At 42.0% G+C, this 12023-nt stretch overlaps 1 protein-coding gene across 17 annotated transcripts in view; it reads right to left on the reverse strand.

Moving 5' to 3' along the window:
• Window positions 1–11163, reverse strand: part of DNM2 (dynamin 2) — a 77690-nt gene extending 66527 nt beyond the window's left edge. For all 17 annotated transcript variants that reach the window (XM_056822744.1, XM_007488532.3, XM_056822742.1 and 14 more), the window contains exon 1: window positions 10777–11163. In XM_056822744.1, the coding sequence (XP_056678722.1) occupies window positions 10777–10937 (161 nt within the window). In that variant the 5' untranslated portion in view covers window positions 10938–11163. The remainder of the gene's footprint in view (window positions 1–10776) is intronic.
• Between the last annotated feature and the right edge of the window lie 860 nt (window positions 11164–12023).

Here is a 12023-nt window from a genome sequence, read left to right on the forward strand (position 1 = left end):
ATATGCCAAAGTATGTTTTTGGTGCACTTTTTTGCAGTAACAAAAAACTCAGGTCAAAGTAGATCCCTATCAACTGGGGAATGGCTATATAAATAGTTCATGAATGTAATGGATATTACGATGCTCTAAGAAACAGTGAACGTGATAAACATAGAAAAAACATGTTGAGTTACACAAACTGATAAAGGAGAACCAGAAAAACAATCCACAATAACTACAATAAAATAACCAAAACTAAATTATGTACAGAATTTTAAATATTCAATTTGTTATTTATTTATTAAAACCCTTGCCTTCCATCTTAGAAACAATACTCTGTAAATGTTCAATTGGGCTTCAAAGGAGCAGATAACCTCTCAATTCACTTCCATAAATGGTGATCCAGGGATGTGGGATACTGTACATGGATTGTTTTCTAAGGGGGTAAGAGAAAATACAGTGGGAAAAATAGTAAAGAGGAAAAGCTATTAATATATTTTTTAAAGTTACAATGCTAGGTTTAGTCCCTTTCTGAATTTCTGGGCGCGCGCGCACACGCATGCACACACGCATGCACACACACGTGCGCGCGCGTGCGCACACACACACACAGAAATGATGTGGGCACTGTGAAATTAGGGTCTTGAATTTGACAGCTCAGGTAGTAGACCATGTTGAAGGAACAAGCTTTATTAGAAGAGTATACAGTAGAGTGGTTGGTTGTGTAGCTGGTAAGGTTGGAAGGGAAGTGGGTGGGTAAGTAAGGAAGTGTTTAAGGGGTTTTTAGGAAGGTTTTTTATCTTTATTAGTTACTAAGAAAGTTACCTATTTGGTGGTTGTTGCCCTTTCCATCCCCAAGGAACTGATGTCACTTCACCCATGGTCTACTTCAGTCTGTGCGGCCTTTACCCATGATTCACTCTGTTTGCCCACTGGGAAGGAACAAACTCCAATGTAAATAGGATGCTAATGATATGTTAAACATACTGGGGCAACTTCTGGTTATATTTTGCTTTCCTCTAAGGCCCTAGGGAAGGCAATGATTGTGGAAATTGGGCATTGTTTGAACCTAGTCCTGTGTGACTGGATGTCTGAACCCCCTTAACCAAGATCTTGGGTTATATGATGTAAAGGAGTTTTCTTATCATTAGAGATTATAAATCCAAGCAATCCATACGTCTTATCTGAAAGGTGGCCTCATAATAATCAACTATCATTGTTTCCATGTCCTTTTGATTGTTTACAGCTACTTTGCAGGGTTTAGTGGGACACTTCAGACCACATCAAAACTGTTACAGAGAGAATGTCAGATACTGAAAAAATTCAATTAAAAAAAAAAAGACAGATCTTTGATCTTATTCTATATTTGGATCCCTTTTCATAACCAAAGAAAATAACTTCAAGTTTCTAGCCATGAGGCATTTGGCTTTCTTTCTGCTAGATTTGTGGCCCCATTCTGAGACCTGTGCACTCAAAATCTTATGGAGGCAAAAGACAAATATCCAGATGAAGTACACCAGTGGAATTCTCCTTCCTATAGGGTGTGAAGGGTTCCTTAAGGAGGTGACACCCAATGGGTGTGACTACCTTCCTGACTATCTTTCAGTTACTTAACTCAGAAGGGCTCTTATCAGGGGAACTATGTGCTAGGGGAAACATGATTCTTCAAGGTGCTTGCCTCTCTTCTATGCATTCTGTCACAAAATAAACACACACACACTCCGACCAGATAGAAAAATAAGCAATTCCAGAGGCCTCTCATCTTTTGGAATTCCCTAGTACACTTAACCACTGTGGTCTGATCTAAGAAAGCCATGATCAGCAGTTGAACAACTCAGGTTTAACAATGTTCCTCTGGGAAGGGAATTGCCAGGAATCTGGCATCAGACCTTGTAGCTTGCCACTTACTTCCCAGGTACTCTCCAGTAAGATCTTGCTAACCCAGGGCTCAAAGTCTCAAATACAAATTTCCTCTATTTCTCACAGGCAGGCTTCAGAGCCCAAAGGTATAAATATCAGCTATACCACTACCCCCAGATGGCTGAGCATGAGGTAAAAAAGTAACTTCTGCAATATTGAGGGAAACCTGAGTTATGCATTTATAAATTTCCCCAATTGGATTCCTATTTAGACTTATTTAAGGCTTCACCTCTAAAAGGAAGTCTTTGCACCTGCCTTCCTTACCTTCCTATTTTATCATAGTAGTGGAATCTAAGTTCCTTTTCTAGTAGAAGTGCTTAATAGATGTTTGTGAAATTTTCGTTGTCAGAGTTTGCTTTCCGCACCCTTGTCATAGCTGTGCTTGGATGAAAAGCCCTATTTGGATTAGTCTCTCAATTTATGGTTTATTTCATCCCAATTTCCAGCTTGTTCCTTGACCTTGTCACCTGACCTCCTAATTATTTCCTCTTCCTCCACTTCCTCCTCCTTCCTTTACCTTCAGTCTTAGATTCAATATTGTGTATTGGTTCCAAGGCAGAAGTGCAGTAATGGCTAGACCATGTGGGGGAGGAGGAGGTTAAATGGCTTTTCACAGACCTAGGAAGTATCCGAGGTCAAATTTGAACCCAGGACCTCTCTTCTCTAAGCTTAGCTCTTAATCCACTGACCTAGAAGCTCCTACCCTAATACTTTCAAAGGCACCACTGGCCTCCCAATTACCCAGGCTTAAAACTCAAGTGTAATCCTCAAATTCCTCACTCTTTGACCCTATAATCTGCTGCCAAGACTTATTGATTTTAGCTTCCTAACATCTCTCTTCTCTCCTATAACAGTGCTGATTCAGGGCAGATTTTTATCACCTTAAACCTCAACTACTGCAAAAGCCTGTTGGTCAGGGTCCCTACCAAAAGTCTCTCCCTATTCCTGCCTATCCTCTACTTAACTGCCTTATACAAAATAAACTTCACTGGCTCCCTATAATATATATAAATTGAGAGACTAATCTTTTATAATCTAAATTGATATAGTCTTTTTATACCTTAACATTTGCTATTGAGCTCTTCTATCCAGTAACACTGGCCTCCTTGAAGTTCTTCAAAAAAAGATACTCCATTTCCAGCCTCTTGCCATTTTCACTACAATTCTCTACTCATCTCTACAACCTGACTTTCTTGAAGTCCCAGACAAAATCCTCCTCCAGGAAGCCTACTGCCTCTCTATGTTGATTATTTCTAATTTATTCTATGTGTTTGTTGGAACAGTTGTCTGCCTATTATCTCTCTCATTCAATTGTGAGCAGGGATTGTCTTTTGCCTTACTTTGTAACCCTAGATCTTAGCCTAGTTCCTGGCTCAGAATAGGATCTTAATGTATACTGACTGACTACAGTTTTAATAGCCATTAGACACAAGAACTGGACTCAAAGCTATAAAGACTTGAATTCAAATTTTGCCTCTGCCATATACTGGCCAAGTGACCTGGGAAGCTGACAATCAACTAACTTGGACTTTGCATAACAGAGAACAAAGCACAGAGGGAGTTCCCTCCTAAGGGAGTATCCTATACCAAAGAAATTCCAGGTCCAGCTCAGGATATCTAGCCACACCTATTCCTAACCTTTCCACCCAATCTTTCTAGGTAAACAGGGGAGTGTCAGGGACTACTATATTGGGCTTCAGATATAATCCTATTACAGTAAAGACCAAAACTAGAGGTCAAAGAGACAACCAATATCAATCCAACAAGCATCAAGTATCCACAACAGTACAAGGATGCTGGTTGGTGCAGTGGATAGGGCCAAACCTGGAGTTCAAATCTTGCCTCAGATACTTCCTAAAGTGTGACCTTGGGTGAGTCACTTAACCCTGCTAGCCCATGTTCCTCACCTGTAAAATGAACTGGAGAAGAAAATGGAACACCACTCCAGTATCTTTGCCAAGAAAATTCCCAATTGGGGTAATTTAGAATCAGATATAAATAAAATGTCTAAACAACAAAGTAACATATATATATATATATATACTCCAGGTGATCTTTATGTCTGGTTTGTGAGGTATTTTAAGTTATCTATTGCTGATAAAAAAGGTGAAGTGACTTGTGCTTGAACGTGGGCCCTTTTTAACTTTTGTCAGGTAGTTTTCCACTGTCTCAGGCTGTACTTTTATCAAAGGCAAAAGCCCAGAGGCCCAACCATGCCCAGCAAAGTGGAAATATACACGAAAAGCACTGGAATCCACTGGGAAGAGAAACAAACAGACCTCATTTCTAACCAGACAATAAACTCAGCAATCATTCTCAAATGACAGTTTTGGAAAAAGAAACAATCATCAGTGCAGTGGACAGAGAGTCAGGCCTAGAAATGGGAGGTTCTGGGTTCAAATATGACCTCAGCCACTTTCTAGCTGTATCACCCTGGGCAAGCAAGTCACATAACCCCAACTGCCTAGTCCATGTCACCCTTTTGTCTTGGAACCAACACCTAGTAACAATTCTAAGGCAGAAGGTAAGAGTTTAAAAAAAAAAAGAAGAAACCACCAGTGAAAACTACTGGTTCCTGAGGTCTGACTTCCTTCAGAACTGAGGTATACTGTCCAAACCAGAATGAGATTCATTTGTGCCCTGGCTATCATACCCAATGGCCCACAGTAGGCAACCTGAAAAGCCATACAAAAGTCACTGGATCTTGAGGGCAGGGTTTTGTTTTTTTTTTCCAAACAGTGGCAGCTTTTTGGAATGAGGGAGTGTGGCCAATTTATTAAGTGAAAAATCATAGCTGGGATGGACATAATTTACTCATCAAACGCTATCCAGGGGATTCTGGTTCCCATACTGAAAACTGACGTGTTTTCATACTATGCAAACCACCACTTTGTTCTAATGTCCAAGTTTCAGCTAGAATGAGGTAGACACTGAGCAGGAATCTTGACCTCAAGCCATCAGTGGCAATCATTAATAAAAACAAGGAGGACAATGCTATGGGAAGAAGTATAGCTTTTAAAAATTATCACCTGAGGGGCAGCTAGTTAGTGGATAGAGTGCCAGACCTGCAGTCTAGTGGATCTGAATTCAAATCTAGCTGTAGACGCTTCCTAGCTGTGTGATCCTGGGTAAGTGACTACTCTAATTGCCTTGTCCTTACTGGTCTTCTGTCTTGGAAACAAAATCTAGTATTGATGCTAAGTCAGAAGGTAGGAGTTTAAAAAAATAAAATAAAATAATCATCTGACACTAAGGCTCAGCGAACACTTTACTCACAGGATCTTACGTGAACCTTATTGTAGGAGGGTGGGAAAGGTACAATTATCTCCACTTTGCAAATGAAGAAACTGAGGCTTAAAGAAGTGGTCTTTAATCGCATGTGCGGGTTTGATAAGTCATTAGAAAAATCATACAGTGTTCGGGTAATACCCTATAAATATCTCTTAATAAAGGTTTCATTTTCTAAAGCTTTCACACTAAATGGGCTTAATTATAGTAGTGCTTTTCAGAACCTTTATAAATGAAGGGTTGGTGGATGTTTCCATTTTTAAACTATTTGAGATGCCTGTAATTTTGTCACTTTAATTCAAGTTGTGCTAACACTAGGCAACATAACACTCAGCCCAGATGCAAATTACTTTCAAAATATGATTTTACTTGATAAACTGCCTTCTCAACCCAATTAAAAAAAAAATTGAGATGTGCTATATACCCTCCCCACCTGAAGTCACAAACATTGATGACCATAAAGTAGTAGGACAGCTAACAAATTTCAAGCCACCTCAAAAAGTTCATTCTGATCAACCATTCAGTAAATACCACCTTGGCATGAAAAAAATCTAACCTTCAAACAGAAGGGAAAACATGGTGGTGCTGAAATCCAGGGAGAGTTATTTTTTATTGAATAACCCTTGTCACTCAAATTAGCTCTCAAATGTGATTCAAAATGAATCTACTTTTTAAAATCAGGCATTTCATTATTGAAATCTTTATGTACCATTATCTCATACCAGGTTAGCAGAAACATAAAATAAACTTCAATTTTAAACTAAATAGCTAAAAATCTGCTCCATTTCCAGCTAAAAATTACAACAAGTGTTAAATGGACAGAGGAAAGGGAAGCAAGTAGTTGTAAAGAACCTGCCAACTCCAACCCTAAGGTTAAATAGGTCCACAAGAGGCTCACACAGATAGCCTGAGTGGGATTTTCTTAAAGTATAGTCTGATAATGGCTCTGCCCTCCCCAAACCCTAAAGTCGTGTTGGCAAACCTATGGCACATATGCTGGAGGGGGCTGCTCCCTTCTCTATCTCCCGAGAACATCATTCACCCCTCTGTCCAGTAGCCCAATGGGAGCATTTCTTTCCTCCCCTGTCTGGGGTAGAGGGGCATCTCACAAGCAGCATGAGGGTACAGTTTGGGCACATGTTCACTAAAAGGTTCGCTATCACTGCCCTAGTGTCTTCCCATACTCTTGGAATCCAATAGAAACTCTCGTTTGGCATTTAAAATACTCTCACTTGGCCCTAGTTTCCCTTCTATGACATATTCCTCCTTTTAACAACAAAGGCTTTCACAACAAAAGGTTCTTATAACAACTTGTTCTTTATTTCTTAATAATGCAGTCTTTCCTTGAATCCCTCTAGGTAGAGCCAGGCCTAGAGACAGGATGTCCTGGGTTCAAATTTGACCTTAGATACTTCCTAGTTGTGTGACCCATGGCAAGTCATTTAACCCCAATTGCCTAAGCCTTATCACAATACTTAATAATGATTCTAAGACAGAAGTTAAGGGTTTTTAAAAACCAGTCTAAGAACCAACCTCTATGTGAAATTGAAAACATTTTCTGATCCCCTCAGCTACTAAGACCACTCCTAAATCACCCGAGACTTGTAGGTATCAGTCCATGTGCAAGTTGTTCAGGAGAAAAGAGGATACTTTGAATTTCTTTGTATTCACAGGTCCTAGCACAAAGTAGGTGCTTAATAAATGCATGATGAGTTGCCAATCTGTAACATATATGGAAGACTCTCCCCAGTATACACAAATAACTAGAAGAATGGACAAATGGTTGGTCTAGAAGCTGTCAATCAGATGCTTTCACTGAAAGAAAAACTGCTTCATTTATTGAATAAAGCCAATTGTGCTTGGAAATGTCCAAGTTCCAAAGTCAACTCAATTTCAACTGATCAAAAGTTCAATAAGTAGCATCCCTCTATTGGTTGGCCTTTTCCTTCATGGAGGGGGAGAGAGGGAGAGAAGAGGAAGAGAGAAAGAGAGAGACGGGGAAATGGAGAGAGGGAAAGAGGGAGAGAGAGTGTTTGTGTAGGACTGATATACAGATAGAGTTGTTTTCAATCTAAAAGAGATCTCTATAACCCCATCATTTTCAGTTGAGGAAACAGGAGTATAAACAGGCTTAGTGACTTGCTAAAGTAACCTAGCTGGTTAGCAGTAGAGTTGAAAGGAAACTAGGCCTCCACATTCATCTCAATGTTCTTTGTCCTACAGAACAACATCTCACAGAAAAGATTCATGGGAATACTTTCAGTAGAGAAAAAATCATTCCCATTTGGGAATATATCAAATAAAAAATGGTGAGTACATGAGAGGTACCAACAAAATGTTGTGAGACCCAAGGGGTGTGTCTGTGAAATCAGGAAAGAATTCCTGGAACAACATCTGACCTGGATGAGACACTATTCCAAGGGAGCAGGGCAAGGAAGGAAATTCTGGGCTCAAATGAGATTGAATTTGATTTAGCAGCACTGCAGCCAGGGGACCTTGATTCAAATCCCACCTGATCCTTTATGACCTTGGCCAAGTGACTTGACATTCCTGGGCTTCAAGTCTCCTTACCCATACAATGAGGGGGCTAGACTAGATGATTTTCAAGGTTCTTGCTAGGTTAGTTCCTATGATAGTTTACAAGAGTAAGTAGAATGAGTTAAGGTTGAAAAGGACAACAACAGCTACCGAAGACCTTGAATGTCAGTCAGGCTGCTATGGAATGTGAACTCTACCCTGTAGAATCTACAGTGTAGATCATAGGGAACTAATGAAGGCTTTGGGGCAGAGGTAATGATATACATAATACCAAGAAATTTGACATAGCATGTAAATAGTGGATTGAAAGGAAAAGATAGAAGTAGGAGGACCTATTGAAAGGCTAATAAGTCAGAACCAGGCAGGTAGCAATGAATGAAATATAGGTAGCTAGGTGTCCTCAAGTGGATAGAGTGCTGGGCCTGCAATCAGGAAGACTTATCTTCCGGAGTTCAAATCTGGCCACAGTCACTTAGTCACTTAGTCATTTAACTTTGTTTACCTCAGTTTCCTCATCTAAAAAAAACTGGAGAAGGAAATGGCAAACTGCTTTACTATCCTTGCCAAGAAAAACTCAAATGAGGTCACAGATGAGTTGGACTTAATTGAAATGACTGAACAATTGAATGAAAGCTTGTATTTGGATGATACTTTTGGAAATAGATGATACTGATGAGGGACTGTTTATAGGATTTGATATGAAGATAACCATTTTGCTTTCATAATGAAGAAATAAAATAAGAACTGTGTATAATTAATGTGTTCATTCCAACTAAGGCGAGGAGGCCTCAAGGGAGGCAGGGCTGAGTAGCAGGAAGTGAATACAGACCCATTTTTTGGGGGGCTGGAAAATGAACCTCTTATCAGTACTAAATACCACCCCTCCCACCTAGTGAAGGAATCCATTTATAGTCAGTTACTCTCCTGTCATCAGCCTCACAAATATGCCCCAAGCTAAATGGAATGTCTTTACACCAAGGCCAAAAGAAATTGCAGAAGAAAAACCACCATCCACAAGCAATTGCCTATCTGTACAGGATTTTTATAAGATTGACTGGCTTGGTTAGCATATACTCCAAATTAATGTTTTTCCTCAATATTATTTGCCTGCTAGTATAGAGTACTTGTGAATTTTTAAAATTTCAATTGTTTTCAAACTAGAATCAGTTTTATTATTTATCATTCCAAGGAAGAAAGGCAGTAGAGCTAAGTGAATGCATTTAATAGCCAAGAAATACTTCAGTGCATAATGAAAAGAGCTTGGGACCTGAGACTGCAGACACTGAGGTTCAAACACTACCTTATTTATTAGGTATAACTCAGTGGTCTGGTCTTTTTAGCCTGTTTCCTCAACTTTTAACTTTTTAACATATTGTCTGTAGTATATCCTTGGACACGGCTATTTCAATGGATAAAGTGCTGGGCTTAGAGTCAGGAAGACTGATTTCAAATTTAGCCTCAGATATGTCCTAGCTGTGTGATCCTGGGCAAGTCACTTAACTTCTGTTTATCTTAATCCAATGAAGAAGAAACCGGCAAACCACTCCAGTATCTTTGCCAAAAAATCCCATAGTCTGCAGTGGTGGGCTATGTTCCAGGGGGTCACAAAGAATTGGATCCTATTGAACAACAGTATATACTTCACATGCTGATTTGAGGATCAAATGAAATGATAAAGCATTTTGCAAATCTTATATCAAAAAGATCAAGATTTTACCAAATGTCAAACTGTCAGTCAGAAAAGGTTTATAAATAAACATAAAAACAAAATGCTTTGAATAAATCTATCCCCTTTAGCAGACACTGTCTGAAAGTGTTTTGCAAAGATCTAAAGGTAAAATATCAACTATCTAACTTGGGCTTCTATACCACTGGCACAGCTATTACTTTCTCTGTAAACTTAACCGTGTAGATAGAGCAGGTCCTCAGGAAGATGCTGGCCACAGTGAGATCGTATGCATCAGAAAGTACAGATGTAGGGAAGATACATATATGACCAGTTAGTTAGGCAGCCTTCCCAGAATAGGGAAGTTAAACATCTGACTTCAAGAGCCCTTCTTGAAATAAAAAAAGAAATGCAGCTCTAGCTTCCCTTTGACGAGGAAAAGGAAGGACTGGGGGGGAGGGGAGCAGCTCTCCACTAGGAGAGTCCACTTTGAATCCAGGCCCCAGCTCCGATAAACTTATCTCTTAAAGTTTTCCTGAGAAAGCCAGAGAAGACCTATGCTCTTCACTATTTTTGGGCAGCGGAGATGGTTATGAATCTGGACTTGTCATCTCTATAGACCCGTTATGAATCCCTGGAACCAGTCTCTCAGCACTATTCTTCCTTCGACAACTCAAATTCCAGGAGCCAAGATAACCAGAACCGCAGTTAACTCTAATCAAGCCGGGCTGTTGGCAAAGAAAAAAAACCCAGTGCACTGGCTAAACCTACAGGGATAATGACAACAAAGGCACCAGAAGGATGGTTTTGTTTGTTTTCGGCGGGGCCGGGCAACCTACACGCAGATAAAGCTGGGAGAGATTAACTGTGACCTTGGCATGTCACTTAACCGCCCTGAGCCTCAGTTTCCTCATCTGTAAAGTGAAGAGATTGACCTAGACGTCCTCCAGCTCTCTATCAATGGAGGCCTGTTCTACAACCTCCTCTCAAAGGCGGACACCAAGCAGCTCTGGACGGGGCGGACCATCAGACACCAGTCGGACACCTGCCGGTCGGACACAGGGTCCTCCTCAGTGGGGAGGTGTGGGCGACCTCGCCGCCGCGGCTCTTCTCCGGTCAAGAGACGGAGGCCGCGCGAGGTCCGAGTGACCCCCGGATGACCCCCCCGGATGAGGGGGCCTAGGCTGGAGCCCATCCCCTTTGCCCCCTTTACGCCGTCCACGCGGGTTCCTCCACCCGTAGCTCTGCCTGCTGCTTACGCAAGCGGCGCAGCCGGGCGCGTCCAGGGCCCATTCCTCAAGCCGCCTGCGCCCAGGCGGAGCGAGCAGGGCCCGCGGGGAGGGGGAGCGCCCATCTTCCGCCGGCGCAGCCCGCCCTCGACTCACCGGCCTACGAAGTTCTCGAGCACTGAGCTCTTGCCGGCGCTCTGGCCCCCCACCACGGCGATCTGCGGCAGGTCCAGGTGGCAGCTCTGTCCGATGGAGCTGAACGCGTCCTGCAGCTTGTTGACCAGCGGGATCAGTTCCTCCATCCCCCGGTTCCCCATGGTGACGGCGGCGGCGGCGACTCCCCCCTCGCGGCCCGCGAGCTTGCCCCAGCCTTCCAACGACCCTGCCCCGCGCGCCGGCGGTTGCTCCCCCGGGACTCAGCCCAACTCCCGACTCCAAACTTCGTCTCACAGTCGCCGCCTCATCCGGTTCTCAGGCGACACCCGACCCGAGCGACCTCCCGCCCCATACGCACACGGGGCTGGCCTTCGCAGTTAATACTTCGCCCACAAGCCCTACAGATCTCTGACTACTGGCTTCCAGTCCTGTCACTCTGGGTCAGAATCCAATGGAAGAGAGGTATGGGGCTTACCGATGATGGTTAAGGGAGAAAATGGCCTAACCCCTTTTTCTTTTCTCGAGTATTCATTGGATAAAGGAACTGTCACTATTCTCTAGACCCATTGGATTGAAGAACCTGGTTGTCAATGTCGGGGGCGGTGTTTCGGGAAATAGCAAGTAAGTTCCGCCTATTTTAAGACAACTTCGCGTTTTCATTGAGACGATTAACTGCCTGTCGGTTTAGCAAACCAGTGAGATTAGCGGACTCCACTCACAAAATCAAATGTGATTGGTAAATAAACATGTACACATCACTGTAGCCCGATTCTTTAAGTTACTCCATTGGCCAAAAGAACCGTCATTCTATTAGTTAACTGGAGCAAGAAATGGGGCGGTGTTTCTAATATGAATATTGGCAGAGATTGAGAAACATATCTGTCGATCAATTTCGCTCTTTGTTCTTATTTGTTAAGGTTTAATTAGGGTCCTCAAAATCACTTCTTGATTAGAAGGATCCCTCAGAAAATTTGCGTCCCCTGCTGGGGAGAAAAAAAAATTTTCCCGTCAATGTTGTTTATTTAGTAATTCACAGATTCTCAGAATCTCTAAATTGGAATGGATAAAGATATAACTACGTTTATACATACATAGCTGAACAAGGATCCCCGAGTTTAGAAAGATGGTTATTTCCCTCCTACCTGCACTGCTTTGGGCATCATGACCCCAGCAACTTCATGATCCTGCAAGATTCCTTAAGCCTTGGTACTCATCCCTCTGCGTCCAGGACTCTTCCCCTCCCCCAA

This window comes from Monodelphis domestica, chromosome 3 (assembly GCF_027887165.1).
Source record: "Monodelphis domestica isolate mMonDom1 chromosome 3, mMonDom1.pri, whole genome shotgun sequence".
Lineage (NCBI taxonomy): Eukaryota > Metazoa > Chordata > Mammalia > Didelphimorphia > Didelphidae > Monodelphis > Monodelphis domestica.